General features: G+C 52.4%; 1 protein-coding gene and 1 long non-coding RNA gene across 2 annotated transcripts; both read left to right on the top strand.

Annotated features, from left to right (window-relative positions):
- The first annotated feature begins 1,033 nt into the window (after window positions 1-1,033).
- On the top strand, window positions 1,034-12,360 carry LOC119088026. Its single transcript, XR_005091582.1, has 3 exons — window positions 1,034-2,079; window positions 4,348-4,451; window positions 6,611-12,360. It is a non-coding gene; the product is annotated as an uncharacterized LOC119088026 (long non-coding RNA).
- An 890-nt stretch (window positions 12,361-13,250) lies between these two features.
- On the top strand, window positions 13,251-17,347 carry Foxc1 (forkhead box C1). Its single transcript, XM_028881180.2, has one exon. It carries the CDS (start codon window positions 13,955-13,957, stop codon window positions 15,599-15,601), a length of 1,647 nt encoding a protein of 548 aa, XP_028737013.1. The 5' UTR covers window positions 13,251-13,954; the 3' UTR covers window positions 15,602-17,347.
- Window positions 17,348-18,527: the final 1,180 nt, after the last annotated feature.

The raw sequence follows: 18,527 nt of genomic DNA, 5'->3' as shown, positions 1-18,527 counted from the left end.
CCTAACCAAATGGTGCTGGTGGCATTCTGTGTGTCAAAAATGAGCTGCAATGGCTTCTTCGAACGACCCCCCCACACACACACTCCGGGAAATGCTAAAGGACTGCAGAAGTCGTTTTGGCTCACACTGAACACGGCAAACCTCTTGATTCTTCACCCTCCTCCTAGTCTCAGAATAAGTCTTCGACTTAAGACTGACATGTGAGAACCCTGGCTCCTTCCTGTAGTAATATCACAGCAGAGCTCCAACAATCAGCTTGCCAAGGGACAGGGTCTTATTAAAATTCTCCTCCTGAGGAAGCCAGAGTCACGTCTGCTGCAAGCTCATGGACACACACACACACACACACACACACACACACACACACACCACTAACCCAGAAAAACCAGAAGAACAGCCTAGGTAATCAGCCTCCCCAGGCTGCCCCCTCTTCTACCACAGCCCCAACCCCCTTTTCTGCTGCCCAACAGAAGCCCGGAGTCCTGCAGCCTGGGCCTGATCCCCTCTCACATTCGGTGAATTCATTGCACCTTCGTTTGGTGAAGCAGCAAATGTTATATAAACGATTTACCATTTTCAAGCCGCGATAACATCAGACCCCAGGGAGATAAAGGGCTTTCCGTGAAACCCAATGCCCGGTGTTGGGAGTAAGCAAGGCTTTCTTCTGGCTGCGGGAGCCTTAGGCGACTTTATCTCTCTCTCTCACCACATTACTTCAGGCTGTTCACACCTCTCCTTCCCCCACCAACACTGGTTTCTTTCTCTTCACAGCCCTCACTCCCTTGTTCATGGGGGGACTTTCTGGAAGGCTCTAGATGGGATCTTGTGTCTCAAGTTGCAATCAGTCTCCAAATTCCATCGGCCTACTTTGTAATCAACAACCAACCGACACCAACACGCAGCAAAGCAGTATTTTCCAGGGGCGAAAACTCAGAGCTGCCGTTTGCATTTTGACAGGTTTTGCCTCAAGAAACCTACCAGCAGCCCGGAGTTCACAATGGGCAGTTCACTCTCTGCTGTCCCAGGAAGCTACTGGTTTTGTTCATGCACATATAGTTGACTTCAAATTTCTTTAGTTAACAGTTAAAAAAAAGTTTCCTGTGTATGGCTGGGAAGTAGCCGGAGTCCAACATTTGTCTAGGTCTTGGGTTCCATTCTATAACACTGCAAGAAAAGAAAAAATCCTCGTGTGTGTGCCATCCAGCTCATGCTACGGCAGACAAGGCAAGGCGATCGTGTGTCCTGGGAACTTACATGCATCCACAGATCTAAGTAGCCACCGAGATAGGCAGAGGACTATGGTCCCCAGCCTTACACAGCCAACTGCTCCTAGTACATTTCAGTGACTAATTGGAGTGATCCAGAACCTTTTCTTGTTCACCATCATCTTTATTTTAAAATTTCCTGTCTTTGCGATTTCTCTTTTCAGGGTTATTCTTGAATGTTCTCTACTGAGACTGTATCACGAATTCCCCACTTCAGGATTTCAGTCAGACACACATATCAAAGTAAACTGAGGCACAGCTCAGCACTTCATGCTGGGCCTTCTCCCCACCTGGCCACCAGGGCCTTGGAGTGGAAAGGATAAGGCTATGGTCACCCACGGGTGGCCTGAGCCCCTGGGACACCTCCCTGTCACAGCCACCAGTGCTTTAGCTGGGGAAGGGTTCCTTTCCTGTCAGATCTGTCCTGACCAGCCCACCACTTCGTTCCACTGGGATCCCTGGGACAAGCTGCTTTCCCCACAGGCGACGGCCTGTGCTTCATTGTGCCTATTGTTTTGGACCTGCTTCAAAAAGGAAAATGGCCTTTCATAGTATGTGCTGCATGTGGGCAGAAATTGGACCAGGCTCTTGGAGCTCTGTGCCCAGATGGAAACTATTCATAAAGAACACCCACACTCTCCCCAAGAGGGGGTGAAGGCCTTTCGGATGGAGTCTCTAAGTCATGGTACCAAAATGTGGCCCCACACTTGCCGGACGAGTGGACCATGGGCTCCAACGTCATCCAGAATGTTGCGGTGAGGGATTCTCCTGCCCAGAAGTGAAAATGTCCCAGAAGTTTCTCGAATTCTACCAGGTAAGACCCTGAGTTCCAAGGGCAACGGGGGACCACAGATCTGCTGTCTGTCTGGTGTGCCACCAGCTCCTGACAGCAAGGGGTTCCCTGGATCCCATGCTTAGGTCACAGTGGCCAGGACAGTGGACATGGATCTTGCTGGGTCTCTGCACACAGGATCAGCTAGCCACAGAAAGGATGGGAAGCAGGGCTCCTCCCTCTTGTCTCCCTTCCTTTTAGGACCCAGAGTCTCTGACAAATGAAAATGTTAGCAAAAAACAACTTGCACTGAAGTTCCAGAGACATCATGGAGCTTTTGAAAACAGAAAAAAAGCAGCGGGGAGTGGGGGGGTGGGGTGGGAGGGGATGTTTCTGTTCTAGGGACAGAGCCTGGGGCCTGGATTCAATTCCCAACCCCTCAAAAGCAAGGAAAGATGAGAAGTCACGCTTGAAAAAATAACCCCCTACTATCCCAGGAAAGTAATTCAGCTAAGCAGGGGAACACCTTGTGTCCCCTGTCCCCAGTTCTAGGGACTCCTACGTAGGAGAGCCTAAAATACACCTTCCAGATTCTGCCCCCCTGTCTACTAACAAATCCTTCAAACTATGAAAGACTCGCCATTCTCCTCATTCTGCAAGAGAAGCAGGCATCACAAATGACCCGGGCCTGCAAGACGTACAGATGCTAAAGGTGCCTGCTGCCACCAAGCCTGATGACCTGAGTTCATCCCTGGCACCCGATGACAGCAGAGCACCAACTCAGGAGAGGTGTCCTCTGACCTCCGCAAATGTACACACACACACACACACACACACAGAGTTCATGAAAAAATTAAAATGTATCTGTCATGTTTCCTTCAGAAATGTGGACCTTATTTGATTTTGTTTTGTTTTAGTTAATTTGACACATAAAAACATCAGCACTGCTTGTATTGGTGCATACACACCATATTTTGTCACCTCTAGACGGTGTTGTGACCACCTGACCACCGCCCTCCATCTTTCTGGCCCTTGATCACCCTCCTTCCGCAGCCCCACATCTGCTTAGCAGATTTTTAAATGGTAGTTAGTAGCTGGATTACATGGGTCACAGTGGGGGTAGTTACTAGAACCTAGTAAGACGTAGAAAACTCCGTACATTTTCCTAAGAGGACGTTACTCACCCAACATTCTTCCCCCCAAATATAGGCACGGTATTTGTTTGGGGGGAGACGGGAAAGCAGCACCAAGCGCTTCTGAAGCCAGCGCTTGACCTGTGTCTAATGTCGCTTGGATCCGCTTCGGAATGCTTTCTGGGTTCTAAATGCTTTCTTAGAAAATGTCTGGCAGAGCTGCAAAATGAGTTCCAACTCTTCTTTTATGAGATTTACAACAGACTGTCAACACCATCTGATAACTGATTCTCCTGGAAATCGGCAGGGCTGTATAGATATCATCAGAATGCTGATGTACAAGTCATCAAGAAAGAAGAAACGAGGAAGAGAAAAACATGTATCACCAGGGAAACACAGAATTTGCCAAACTCAACTCAGGAGAAAGAGCTAGGCAGGTTTCATTTTCAACTTCCATTTACAAGTAAAAACTGTTAGCACAATGCATTCGCCACCTGGTATTTTTTTTTCTTTTCTGTTTTGTGGTGTTGCATATGGAACCCAGGGCCTTACACAAGCTAGGCAAAAGGTTTTTACCACCAGACAAACTCTTACCAGAGAATGTGTTGGGTTTTTTTTTTTTTTAAATTCTCATCGAGTTTTTCCCGCCTGCGTATGGATTTCTCAGTGCATAGAATATCATATCTAATATGCACATCTATACACGTGCTAGGAGATGAACCTGAATTCAGGGCCTCATACATCTCCACCACTGAAGCACATTCAATCCAAATCTATTAAAATGTCCAAAGACAAACTAAAAACTGAGTGAACAGTGCATTGTGGAACCTGAGCAAATCGATGAGCTCATTCCAGGAAGGAAAAAAAAAAAAAAGAAAAAGAAAAGAAAAAGCAGTTGGCATGAACGACCGTGGTGTTTACTAGAAAACTAGCTTGCTTCCAGCACACAGTAGACAATGCACTGATCTAAACAAAATGCGTGAGCGTCCTGGCCTTACTGTCAGGAGGGCTGGCTCCCCGGGCCTTCTCTGCCCACTGCCAAAACATTTCCCAGCGCCGCCTCCTCAGCCTGCCTTTGGACACGTTCCTTACTAAAACAAATAGGTCTAACAAATAATCTTTGATAGCAAATACTCATAAAGACAAACAATGAAAACTACTATGTTGTGTGTCTTAGGGCAGCCGGCACCGTGTGGAATTGCCACACACAGAAGCAAAACAACCAGGCTTGCCAGGCCAGCTCCCAGAAGTCAGCGGCTCATACCAACTTGCTCCTTTTGGGTGAGTAATTGTTCTGGCTTTGGGCAATGGTGGTCTTCTCCTTGGGCAGTCATGGTGTACCTCTATGTCGTCTGTCTGTGAAAGGAGCTAACTACCTAAAAACAAACTGAGTAGTAGCATGCACGCTGGCAAACTGAAGGAGCTCGTCTCGTGGGCCACCCTGGCACCTTATGAAAGCATGTTTAGCGTTATCTAATCTGGTGCCTGTTTCATCACAGGGGTAGCCAATAATGTAAACCTTTGTGTGGAAGGAAGGAGGGAAAGAGCGCCTAGCCGGCCTGGCCGCTCCCTGGTGACCCAGCCCCCCACTCTGCCCAATAGTCAGGCAGGAGTTTGCCATCCCGTGACCGTAAGTGAGAAAATGATGGATGGGCACGGGTACTGTGAGGCAGGAATGGCTAAGAGACTTGCTTCCTTTTCCCATCTGTTCAGGAAGGACATCAGCGAGGTAGACTAAACACAGGTCCTGCTTGGGGTTCCCAGTGCATGCCTGTGGCCTGTATGAACACAGCCGCCGCCTGCAAAGGGACCTTCCTCCAAGGGTGGCAAACAAAGGCAGTCAGATGCCAGCCTGCTGGGCTCGAAGAGAAGCAGGGCAGTCCCAGACTGTCACAGTAGTCAGCAAGGACTCGGGGAGGCTCCTCTGGCAGCTTGGTTTGGTAGTGGCCACAACCTGTACTGGCCAGCAGTGAAGAAATACACTGCGTCAGGACTGGAGCTCACGGGCCCTGTCAGGTCCTCTGGGCTCACCGTAGTGGCCTCTCCACCCCCTGACGTGTATATTGGTCCGTGGGAAAGCACAGCCCCTCTGCGCTTTTGGCTAGATGGTGGCCAATCACCTCCACTCCAGCCTTGCACTGGGCCCTGGACCTGCCTGAGGTCTTAGGGCCCCTTTTAGTCCTCGGCCCAGGTATCTTCACCCTATCGCTGGCTCTGTCTTACAGACCCAGACCAAACCCCAGTTGAGCAGTGGAGTATTTCTGAGGAAAGGCCTTGCGGCTCTAGCTCACTCCTCTCCTGCCCACCTTTCTCCATGGCTGTTCCGACTCTCTTCTCCAAGCAGCCTAATATTGTCACCCGCACTAGACATTAGAGCCTTGGTGGGATTTAAGGTGGAGGAACTCAGTGATGCGCTGCGGCAAGGCTGGACTAGATTTTTGCCCGTCCTGCGTAAGAGGATCCCTGCCTTGTCGTGAGTCAGCTTACTCTCCCAAGCCTCAGTTTCCCTCCCTGTGATTCCGGCAGTCTGACTTTGATGATTGGGGGGGGGGGGCCCTGGCATGAGACCCTAGAGACAGATAACCTCAGCCATTGCAGGTCATGCCTTCCCAACCCCCTTGGCTTGAATTTTTTAACGAGGACTGAGAAGAAAGCTCCCAACCTTGCCTTGGGGGTCTGCAGCTTCCTAGGTGCAAGGTCCTGTCTGGTTCATCCCTGAGATCAGTGGCTGTAGCTAAGTGTGAAGACAGAGACACCGTGGAGGTGGATGGAGGGGGCCTCCTCTGTTCTTCATTTGCTGTGCTCACTGGAGAAACAACCTTGAAGAAACCAAATATGGAGGGCCACCAAATGGCTTCCAAGGAGGGAGAAAATTCACCTGCAAGCAGGACTTGCATTTATTCACCCAGGTTCAGGAGGCTGAGGGAGGAGAATCTTGAGTTCAAAGCCAGCCTGGACAACTTAGTGGTGAGACACTTGCCTGCTGTGTGCCGTCCTGGGTTCAGTCACTAATATAAACATTTATACATGAACATACTTTTACTTTACAGCATTTATCCAGCTCATGTCCCCAATGTGGGCAGCCCTGAAGTCAAGTATAAATGTGCAGATAAACTAGCCCAGCTCCAGTCCAGTGCATTTCATATACACAATATGTTAAGTATTGATATGTGTAGGTGTTCTTTCCATAGAGATACTAATAGAGCCTCACAGGGAAGTCCTGAAAAGGGTATCCGCTGTGTTCCCTGCTGCTAGAATCAGGCCAAAGGGGGAAAAAAATCATGCCCCACATCCATGATGACTAATTGTTTAGTAAATATATCGTTGATCTGAAATGAACTTTACAATTGACATCTGAAATAAAGGTAAAATTTGCCGTTTGTGACATTTAATCATTTAAACTTCCCTCTCTCATTGGCACACAAACTGTGTATTTACAGGTGGCATTCCAAAGGCCCAACGAGACACAGTGAGTCAAACCAGGAGGTTATATATCCTTTTGTCAGCTTATTCTCTTTAAGCTTCCCTTTCTCACGTGTAAGATGCAGATAATAGCATCAATGTCAGGGTCCTTGGGAGGGTTAAATGGAGTGCTTATTTGTAGCCCTTGGCAGGATGACAACATAAGTGCTCCAAGCATCTTAAGTATCCTTATTAGTGCGCTTATTAGTGTCTGTGCTTAAGAAGAAAGAACCAGCCTATGGAACAAGTTCACCTTTCATTAGCATTGGTAGTGCTGCCCCAAACCTTTGGGCAGGAAAAATCGCTGCTTCTTGTGGAGAGATTTTCTAATTCCAACTGGGGTCTTTGTGACTTCAAACAAAAGGAGACCTTTCCTAAAAGTAATTTGGGGGGGGGGGCAATTGGGGTGTAGCTCTCCGTTGCAGCCAGGTCTCAGCGTGCTAGAGGCCCTGGGTTCAACGCCCAACACCAAAAGAGGATAAAAACCAATTCCGGATTTGTTGCCCTATCTTGCAGAAGAAAAAGGATTTTGGCAGCCACAGCTAAGTACTATGGAGTCAACGCCTCCTTTCTTTGCGCACATGTATTTCTGTCTAATATTCCGAGGCCACTTGCTTTCGTATTTACTGTAGTTTGTCTTTTCTTACAGCTTTACTTCCAAACTAAACAGCACTGGCTAATCCGAATGCATACCTCCTAAGGTGCCAGCGCGGAGCCTGTGTCTGTGTCTGCTCTGTATGTAAATACTGGCGCGCCTCTGCATTGGTAAGGCTGTAGGTGTGCATGGTCTGTTCTCACGCGGCGAGTTCGGGTGTGTAAATGCATGCGGGGGTGTGAGACCTCACCAGCAGCCACCATCACTGCCACTCACTAGTCCTGTTTTTTAAACCGGTTCTTTGGAGGTTCAGTTTTTGGTAATTAAGACTAAGGAGTGTTTTAAAAACAGAAGTACATTTTCCTGGAAACCAGCAGCCTTCATTTGCAACTTTTATTGGCAGACCTAGCGGCCAGTAAATGCATTCCTTGGCATCTCCCAGAAAGTAATTCACTCGGTGAAGCGGCTTTGCTTTTTCTGTAATGTGTACATCAATTTAAAGGGGCCCCTTGGAAGGAATGTGTCGCCGGTGGCTGAGAGCCCCGATCCCAGGTCACTTCCGGCTCTAGGAAGAACGTCCCAAATCTATGCCTAGGGAGATGCTTACCAGGATGGGGCTAGTCCCGGGGGTCTCTGGGGAAGTGAGAGTTGCTGCCTGCGAAAACAAGAAACCAGAGCCCGTGGGGGCTTCCTTCCAGCCGCAAGGTCCTCAGTCAACCCGCTTCCCCCGAGAGGCTCCGGAAAGGAAGGGACCGTCTTCGACCAGCCTCTGGAGCCCGGACGACCACAGAGGAGACGCGGAGGTGAAGCCGCGGGCGGCAGGGGGCGCTCAGAGCACGCGTAGTGTCGGGGGCTGAGCTTGCTGCTCCCCAGTCCAGGGACTGGCCGAGAGATACGTGCGCGCTCAGCCGGGGAGCTCGGCCGGCCCCGGGCTGCCCAGTGGCCCGGGGTTCCACACCATCCCTCCTTTCTTGCCTTTGCCGCCCGGGCAGTGGAAAGCATACAGAGGCTGAAAGGAGCTGCGGACCCCCGTGCCAACCAATTCCATCTCAGATCGCCTGGGAGCGTCCGACCTCGAGCGAAACTCGCCGCGATGAGCCAAATGCTAACTTTTGTGTGTGTGTGTGTGTGTGTGTGTGTGTGTGTGTTGTTCCTTAAGAGGTGCAAACACCCAGCTTTAGTCCAGGGCCCCGCGGCTGCCTCCCAGAAAATGAGGGTTGTGAGGCAGACCTCCTTGTGTGCTCGAGGTCCCCAAGGCGCCTGGCTCCAGGGTACAGCGAAGTACACTATGGGGAGCGTCCCAGAACCCGGGCCAGTGGAGACTGCAAGCTGGTTGGGAGAGTCTGAGAAGGGCACCCTGGGAGGCAGAAAGAAAGACTCGCTGTGGCACTGGTGCTTGGGTGTTGGGCAGGTGACCTGGGACCAGCCCTAGGTCTGCAAGGTGCAGTCATTTTCACTGGCCTGGGCATCCCGAATCGTTTGCGGGTCAGTATCTCTGAACACAGCATTTCACCGCAAGACTTATGGTCCAGGTCTTGGAGCGCAAACTTTCCTCTGCGGCCCAGGGAAGGCGCTGGACTTCGCCCCACTGCCCGAAGCCAGCTCGCACCCGGCAGTCTCTGAAAACGCCAATCTCCCGGGTCTGAGGACCTGCTGGCATTTTACTGATGACCAGCGATAAGCCCAGGTTAGGAAATGAAGGGGCCTCTTCCTTTTCGGGCCCTAAAGCTTGGCTGCCACCATGAATCCATGAATATTTTGGGAATCTGGATCATGAGGAACCAAGGCGCGGGCATTTGCCGGCATACACAATCTACCCTCTCCCATTGCCCACCGTTATTCTTTTCTTTCTTTTCTTTTTTCTTTCTTTCTTCCTTCCTTCCTTTTTTTTTTTTAAAGAAGTGACAGTTTAGCTCTTTATCTACCTCTTCCTAGACAAAGAAAGGTCCGAGTCTTTTGTGACCAGGCTCCAAAGTTAAAGATTCATTTTTCCCATGCTTTGTGGCCCCTTTATGGTTCAGCTCCCCTCTGAACCGAGGAACCACTCTGAAAGTGTCGCTTTCCTGCAGAGGGGTGACAAACAAACGGGTCCACCCCAGGGGTTAAAGGACAGGTGTTGGCTCTCTTTCTCTCTCTCCCTGTAAGCAATTAGAAAGGCCAAGAAGACTAACCTTGAGGATTTGGAAGATGACATTAAATTATCTCATGCAAAGTTCCCGTGGAGGGCCACGTCTAAATGGACAGCTATCCGATTAATTCATCCATACAGATAAGCGATGTACGTACGCATTTTGTGTTTGAAGTAATCGAAAGATAAACGCTGTTTTCGTTTCTTGTAGGAATTATTCAAAGAAAGGGTTGAATTAGAGAGACCTCGTTAAGAACGAACGTTCTGCTGTCAAGCCTCCTAGGGAGGAAGTCCATCCGCGAAGTCGCAGCCACCCAGGTGTTGCCCCCACCCCCTGCCTCCTCCCTCTGGTGAAAAGTCACATTAATGACAAACTCTACGTGCCGCCTGACAGTTTGATAACGAATAACGGGCTTTGACCCCAGGACATCCTCCCCTCCCGCGGGCTCCGGGTAAGGAAAAAGGCCAAATGGAGAACTAAGGAAATTCTCTAAATAGTTGAAAGACACCTCCAAATGTACTTTGCCCTACTTGTCTGTCGTGGTAGCTTCGTGGGAAGTTTTCCATACGCACTCCTGGGACAATTGTCCATGTCCCGTTTCATCTTCCAGCGGGGCTGGGGATGCAGTCTCTACTGACCCCAGCCCCCTAGGAAGCTCTGCAGAATTGCCCCCTCTCTCAACTCCGGACTAGGCAGGGCCGCTGGGACCAGCACACAAGCGTCCTGACCCTCAGTACCCACTCCTGGGTTTCCAGGGTTAAACTCCGAAGCCAAGAGAAGGAAACTCCCAAAAAACGGGCAAAGGAATCATATAGGTCGGCCTGGACTGAGTGGGGCCTGCCGAGTACCTCCCAGGGAACCCAAGCGGGACAGCTTCACACCCTGCAGGAGTGAGTTTCTGTACTCGGCCCCCAGTCCAATCCCCACTCCCTTAACTAGAAGACGGAAAATAGCTTTTCCAGGTTCTGGTGACCCGCCTTGGTGCTGCTGGCCCTTGGCCCCACTCCCCATTCCTGTGGTGTCACCACGTCCCCAATCCGGGCATTCCAGGAGCTCTCGCCGCTTCCCGGTGTTTTTTTGTGCAGGAGGGGCCCACAGAGGCCTTGTTTTTTAACCATTACCGTGACGTCATGCCTCCTTCCCAAAGCTAAGATCCCTTCGGTGGGCCCAGGGAATTGTAACCTCTCCTGGCAGGTCAGAGAGGGGAATGAGGGTCGGCTGCTCCCAGCCACCATCCCGCCAAACACTCATTATTGCTGTCGCCTGCGGGGGCTTTCAAGCTGCCAGTACCCAAGGTGTCAAAAAAGATGCCCAAGGGGTCCTGCGGTATTTCTTCCAATCAAGTCACGGGTTGTAGGGGAGGCAGCAGAGTGACTGACTACCCGTGCGACAACAGAGAAGGGGTACCCAAACTCCAACTCGAAAATGAAAACTTTGGTTTGTACCCCACCCCTCCAGACTGCATCTTCAAACAACAGCCAGCAACGACAATAATAAAACAGTGAGTGCTTGAAATACAATCAAACCGTTCACTGGAGGTTTGCTTCCGAGTAAGCACATAAAAACCAAATGCAAATATCTTTTCCTGGCGATTATCCAGAGCCAAACCATGGAAAGTTGATCTTTGTAAAACCGAACACCCCTACCCCAACCCCCGCCGCCCCGCATGCCAAATACGAATTTCACAATGGTAATTTTTATACCCAAAGCGGGGGGGGGGGGGGGGGGGGAGGTTTGGAGTGCGTTCGATTTGTTGTTTACAGAACAAACTGTTTACACTTCTCTGTGCTGGGGATGGGGGGAGCAACCAGGGACTGGGGGGAGTGTAGTCCAGCACATTGTCTATTACAGAACCCCGCCCCCTGGAATGTGGAAACCCCACTTTCAGAAAACAAACAAGTTGCTAAAATCTGCATTCATGGGCACAGCTGGTTGCATACACACACACACACACACACACACACACACAGTAAAAACCAAATGCCAAGGTGTCCAGGATGATCACTTTCTAATTGTATTTCAGCTACAACCGGACCCAGAACTTAAAGCCACAGCTGGATGTCGGTGACTTTATTTTTTAAGGCTGGGGACTTTGACCATACTCCCTCCGTATCCAAGTGTCTGTAGGAATCAACTACTGACCCCTCCGCTGAGAAATCTGGTACTCCTCCCAATCCAACAGTGCCTTGGTCTTGCAAACTTCTGGGAACAGGGTCTCAAGTGAGCCCAAATGTGCTGGAGGCTAGGAAACAACTGCCTCCCGTGTGTGTGTGTGTGTGTGTGTGTGTGTGTGTGTGTGTGTGTGTGTGTATTCTAGAAACATAGGTCTTCCTCTTCCCTTGATACAGATACAAATGCCCATTTTGAAATTACATATACACGTAGGTATATATGTTTAAGCAACACTGAGCTGTTCCTACTATTATAAATCATCTCGTCATCTATCAAGGCAGCTACAGTGGTGTGTGTGTGTGTGTGTGTGTGTGTGTGTGTGTGTGTGTGTGTGTGTAGAAGTGAGGGAAGGAGGATTCAAGCTGGCAAGCCAAAAGGGACTCCTATTAAGTCCTTGAGTTGAAGATGACTAAATATCAGAGGAACCAAGGTGTAAAGTAAGTCACGGATACTCTTCACAGGCTCTCAAACCCGTCATTCCCCTGCTTCTAGTAAACAACCAGGTGTCCGCTCCGTGCCCGAGTTTTTTTCTGGAACAGTTGCTGAAATGCGGGGTAGCTTTGCAGTCAGAGGGAGGCCTGTCCTCTCAGGTCTTCTGTTTCCCCTCTCAAGTCTCCCCATCCCGTTTCTAGTCGCCCAGAGACTGTAGACCTTAAGTATAATTACAGATATCAAGAATCTCCCTGGGCTTATCTGTTCAGAATCTTGAGCTGTCTTGTAGGTGCAATTCTGCACTTCCCCCAACATAGACTATCTCTGTGAGACAGCTGCCCCGGGATGGGTAGAGATGGAGAGTGGCTTGGAGAAGCCTTAAGCTCTGGGACACATTTATCTGGCTTTCTTTTTTCTTTCTTTCTTTCTTTCTTTCTTTCTTTCTTTCTTTCTTTCTTTCTTTCTTTCTTTCTTTCTTTCTTTCTTTTTTTTTTTTTAATCATCACGCGCCTACTAATGTCACCGAGCCCTTTGAACTTAAATGGTCCTTTGAACGAAAATGTGCTGGGCAGGACAGAGCGGCAGCGCGTGGTTTGCGGGGAAAACTTTCTGGAGTCGTGGTAGCCCGAACTCTCCGTCTCCTTTAAGCCCTGGAACGTCCAAGAACTCCGGGCTCCTCAGTGTGGCCTACACAGTCTATCAGCTTAACAAACGTCTGAAGTTTCAGGAGGTTTCTACCCCTTCCTCTTACTGAGACTAGGGTGTGGGGTGAGGCACGGAAATACCATCTTCATCCTCACTGGAAACCCCGCGGCTGTGACTGAACCTTCCTAACCTAGAGCCCGACTGGAGAACCTGCCGGCGGAGAACGGATGGGATGGGATGTGGGTGTGATGGATGATATAGCAGGGGGAAGGATGTTCGGAAAGGAGAGCCCAGGGGATAGGCGGAGGGCTGGCAAAGCCGGAGAAACCCGGGCGCTGGAGACAGCCAGACACGCTAAGGATTGAGGCAGATCCTGTGCAGGGGAGAATCGAGGGCTCCGTGGAGGCCTGGGAACGGTGGACACAAGTAGGGTTCTGGGGCCCGCAAGGACCCTGAAAGTCCGCGGGAACAATGAGAGTCCCCAAGAACGGCAGGGAGTGAGGGGCAGTGTTGGGCAGTGAGTGGGTGGGTGCGGTGGGAGAACCGATCGCGAGCTGCGGGCAGGGGCGCGGGCGCCGGGCCCGGGCAGCCGGCGCGCGTGTGGTCAGCCCCGCGGTCCTCCAGCCGCCAGGAGCGGGCCGGCAGGGCTCGGCCTCTGGCTCATTCAGAGGCGGCTCTCGCCTCCCATTGGCTGCCGCCTCCGTGGCGGGGCGGGGCTCCGCTGCCCGGAAAAAAAATGTAACTGCGTAAAAAAGTCCTCGCCTGGGTGACGGATGCTCAAAAGTTCAGAAGTTTTCCCAATGCTTCCTTAAGCGGCCGGCGCAAGAGACTGAGAAAAGGTGACGCGGGGGCCCGGGAAGGCGGCCGGCGCGCTGCCCCCGCCCCTGGTTATTTGGCCGCCTTCGCCAGCAGCCCCGAGCAGTGTCTCCTGGAAGGCGCAAGCAGTGTGGCGAGCCGGGCGCCTTCTTGTTTTTTTGGATTTTTTTTTTTTTTAAACTTTTGTCTCTTTTTTTGCCCTGACTGCGCCTGGAAGTTTCTCTGCGCGTTTCTCCGAGGCGGCTAGCTGCTTCTTGTCCGCCCCCTCCCTGTGCAGCTACCCTCCCTAGCTGCCCGCGCGGGAACCGAGGGGGGTGCGAGGCGCCAGGCGAGCGCTGGGAGAGGCCGAGCGGCCCCGGGCGCAAGGAGGCGGTCGCGGCCGGGACAGACACAGCCCGGCGGGGCCCGCAGCAGCTCGGCGCGGCCCGGACTCGGACGACTCGGACTCGGACTCGGCGGCCGGTGCGACGCGGCCCGGCCCGAGCGAGGGTGGGGGGCAAGCGGGCTGCGCCGGGCGGCGGCGAGCCGGGGCCATGCAGGCGCGCTACTCCGTGTCCAGCCCCAACTCCCTGGGAGTGGTGCCCTACCTCGGCGGCGAGCAGAGCTACTACCGCGCGGCGGCGGCGGCGGCCGGGGGCGGCTACACCGCCATGCCGGCCCCTATGAGCGTGTACTCGCACCCCGCGCACGCTGAACAGTACCCGGGCAGCATGGCGCGTGCCTACGGGCCTTACACGCCGCAGCCGCAGCCCAAGGACATGGTGAAGCCGCCCTACAGCTACATCGCTCTTATCACCATGGCCATCCAGAATGCCCCGGACAAGAAGATCACCCTGAATGGCATCTACCAGTTTATCATGGACCGCTTCCCCTTCTACCGGGACAATAAACAGGGCTGGCAGAACAGCATCCGCCACAACCTCTCGCTCAACGAGTGCTTCGTCAAGGTGCCCCGCGACGACAAGAAGCCAGGCAAAGGCAGCTACTGGACGCTGGACCCGGACTCCTACAACATGTTCGAGAACGGCAGCTTCCTGCGGCGGCGGCGACGCTTCAAGAAGAAGGACGCGGTGAAGGACAAGGAGGAGAAGGGCCGGCTGCACCTCCAGGAACCGCCGCCGCCGCAGGCCGGCCGCCAGCCCGCGCCCGCGCCCCCGGAGCAGGCCGAGGGCTCCGCTCCCGGGCCGCAGCCGCCGCCCGTGCGCATCCAGGACATCAAGACTGAGAACGGTACGTGTCCCTCGCCGCCCCAGCCCCTGTCCCCGGCTGCCGCCCTAGGCAGCGGCGCCGCCGCCACGGTGCCCAAAATCGAGAGCCCCGACAGCAGCAGCAGCAGCCTGTCGAGCGGGAGCAGCCCCCCGGGCAGCCTGCCGTCGGCGCGGCCGCTCAGCCTGGACACTGCGGAACCGGCGCCGCCTCCACAGCCCGCGCCGCCGCCGCATCACAGCCAGGGCTTCAGCGTGGACAACATCATGACGTCGCTGCGGGGGTCGCCCCAGGGCTCGGCCGCGGAGCTAGGCTCGGGCCTCCTGGCCTCGGCGGCCGCGTCCTCGCGCGCCGGCATCGCGCCCCCGCTGGCGCTGGGTGCCTACTCGCCCGGCCAGAGCTCCCTCTACAGCTCCCCCTGCAGCCAGAGCTCCAGTGCGGGCAGCTCGGGAGGCGGCGGCGGCGGCGGCGGGGGCAGCGCAGGGGGCACGGGGGGCGCAGGCACCTACCACTGCAACCTGCAGGCCATGAGCCTGTACGCGGCGGGCGAGCGCGGCGGCCACTTGCAGGGCCCGCCCGGAGGCGCGGGCAGCGCGCCGGTAGATGACCCCCTGCCTGACTACTCGCTGCCCCCAGTCACCAGCAGCAGCACTTCGTCCCTGAGTCACGGAGGGGGCGGCCAGGAGGCCAGCCACCATCCAGCGGCCCACCAAGGCCGGCTCACCTCGTGGTACCTGAACCAGGCAGGTGGAGACCTGGGCCATTTGGCGAGCGCAGCGGCGGCCGCGGCGGCCGCGGGCTATCCTGGGCAGCAGCAGAACTTCCACTCGGTGCGGGAGATGTTCGAGTCGCAGCGGATAGGGTTGAACAACTCTCCGGTGAATGGGAATAGTAGCTGTCAGATGGCTTTTCCTGCCAGCCAGTCTCTGTACCGCACGTCGGGGGCTTTCGTCTATGACTGTAGCAAATTCTGACCCCCATCCCCGGAACTCTCAGAGCCGAACGGAATGGAACCCCAGAGCAGGAACAGTAAAAGAACCCAGCAATGCAAAATCGAAACTAAAAACATACAAATTTTAAAACTTGAGAAAATTCATCACACCAGCGAACAGAATCTCTCCCGAAATTCAACTCACCAGCACTAGCTCAAAGAAAACCTATTTTCCTAAAAGATTAACGCAGAGCCTCATTCACTTTGCCTTATCTAAGTAAGCAAAACGGTAAACTATTTTGTACAGACAGCAAAACCATGGTTTATTAAAGGTCAGTTTACTGCAGATACCACGTAAGTTTCCTCTTGCGTTCAGAGACTTCCCTGCTCCTTCGTCTTGTCCCTCTGCCTTGCCTCTCACCTGTAAGATAATATTTTATCCTATGTCGAAAGAAGGGGAAAGTCCCTGTTTATGAAAATCGCTTTCTTTTTATTCATGGACTTGTTTTTAAATGTAAATTGCAACATAGTAATTTATTTTTAATTTGTAGTTGGATGTTACGGACCAAACACCAAGAAAGTGTTCCAAAAGCTTTTAAAGTTAAATTGCCTGAAACTTTAAAATGTGCCTTTTCTCTCGTTATAAAAAGGGAAACTGTATTAATCTCATTCTTTCATCCTTTTCTTTTTGTTGATCATATCCATTGTTTGTTTATAAATAAATTGCCATTCAGTTTGAATAAGACCTATATGCCTGGATACTTTCATACAGCTTTAATATAAAGAAAGGATTTCAGAGCAGAAATTGTAGAGTTCTCTGTTCTCTGCCAGATCTCTGAAATGTGGAGAAAACCTCCTCTAGTTCATGTCAAATTTCGCTGAAAGCATTTTTTTTATTGTTTAGAAGTTTTTTTTCCCCTACAGCATTTTCTGCAAGTGTACTATATAGTCAGCTTGCTTTATGGCTATTAAACAGATAATTTCCTAAACAGATCTGAGTTGGCATATGAACAAATACTTTTCCTCAGTAACTACAAAACATGATTTGGCAATTTTTAAGCCCATGAATCAGCAGCATTGTTAGCACAGTGGTACCTGTGTGCAGAGATGCCTCAAGATACTCACAGATAAGTATTGGCTTTCATGTCCCACATAGATTGCAATGAGTATTATACATACCTGTGAGCCAGATGCAGAATAGATTTTTTTCTATTAATTCATTCCTTTGTAAGAGGAAAAATAAACTAGTTTTTAAATGTATGTATATAACTCACCCACAGTTACAATTCTTCATGTACCACACAGAAGGATTTAATATAAATATGCTGTGGGTTGGAAATGGATATTTAATCCTGGGGAAACTTTTTAGAAGATATGTTTTTAGAACAATTATTTTTGAACATTTACAGCAATAACCAGAAGGAAGAGTAAGAAGGCAGAAAGAACATTAGTCTAGGGTGGTTTCTTTTCAAACCAATTTTTCTTGTTAATTTACAGTTAAACCTAGGGGGCAATCCGGACTGGCCCTCCCCCTCCTTTTGTAAATAACCCAGGAAATGTAATAAATTCATTATCTTAGGGTGATCTGCCCTGTCAATCAGACTTGGGGAGATGGCGGTTTGATTACAGACATTCAGGCCTTCAGTTTGTTTTCAAGATAAAGCAGGTTCCTATCTGCCGCTCCTATCTAGAGGCAACACTTAAGCAGTAATTGCTGTTGCTTGTTGTCAAAATTTGATCATTGTTAAAGGATTGCTGCAAATAAATACACTCTAATTTCAGTCAAAAACTGCCTTACGTGGCCTCTGATTCTCTCGGTTCCCGCCGCTCAGAGCGGTAACCTAATAGCCAGGGAAGCTCGCTGTGACGCTGGCAGGGTGTCTCCTCGGCAGGCCGGCTGGGGCTGGCCTCGCTGCTGCTTTAAGTGTTTTCTGGGCTGTCCTAGCCTTGAGTGCCTCGGCCGCCCCCCTCCTCCTCAGGTTACCCCTTTCAGGGGATGGGGTAAGAAGAGAAGAAGGTAGAGCCTGTTTACAAATCTCTAGGAGTTGGAGCCCAACTCTACTTTGGGGAGTCCAGCGTGGAGCTGGGAATTATACACCCTGAGCTGGGTTGTCTAGGCCTGCGGGGGACCCGAGCAGGTGATGGTCCTGTCCCCTTGGTTGAGCGACCCAAGGCCGGACCGGAGAAAGCAGGACGGTTCTCAGGATGTCCATTTCATCCGTTTGGACTGGGGGTGGTGAGTGGAGACCCGCGATCGGCCTCCGGCTTTCCCTGTGGGCCCCTCCGGGCGGCCGTGCATTTCGGAGTGGCGTCCAGCCCCGACGCCGGCCTCCAGGACGCCGCTCGGGGCCGGGAAGGCTCCTGAGCTAATGAGCTGTAATTACCCGCTGCGGCGGCCGGCTTCTGTTTGCGTTCGCAGCGGCTTCCTCCTCCCCCGCGCGCCCCCGCCCCGCCGCCGCCGCCCTCGGGTTCCCGCTCGCGTCTTGGCGGCCTCTTCCCGAAATAAGTAGTCTGCGGGGCAAATAGCGTCAAGGGAGAGCCCCCTACCCCCGCTGGCGTTGGATGGGTCAATCACAGTGGGGTCAGGGTGCCCAGAAGACTGCGCCCAGAGGAGGTCGGGGGCTGCAGCGCGGGGCGGCCGGGGACCGGGGTCGCGGGGGCGGGACAGTGCCTCGAGGGCCTCGGCGCCGGGTACCGGCAGCGCCCGCTCCTTCCTCGCCCCGCGGCTGTGGCTGGCGCGCGCGGCCTCGCCGCTCCTGTTTCCTCCTCGCTCGCTGCCTTTGTTTTGGAGACACACGTGTGTTTAGGAGCCCAGAGCGGGTGGAAAGGTCACAGGCACTTCATTGCTCACGGGTGTCAGCGTGTCCCGCAGCCTCGGCAGGCAGGCACATGAGCCCAGTTGCGTTGACCAGCTACGTCCCGCCGCAGCGATCTGCAATAGGCGGCCTTGTCCGCACGCTGTGACCTAG

Source organism: Peromyscus leucopus, chromosome 5 (assembly GCF_004664715.2).
Source record: "Peromyscus leucopus breed LL Stock chromosome 5, UCI_PerLeu_2.1, whole genome shotgun sequence".
Lineage (NCBI taxonomy): Eukaryota > Metazoa > Chordata > Mammalia > Rodentia > Cricetidae > Peromyscus > Peromyscus leucopus.
This window is presented reverse-complemented; position numbering and strand designations above follow the sequence as displayed.

Coding starts and splice junctions, on each gene's coding strand:
- Foxc1 (XM_028881180.2), top strand. CDS start 13,955: ATGCAGGCGCGCTACTCCGTGTCCAGCCCCAACTCCCTGGGAGTGGTG.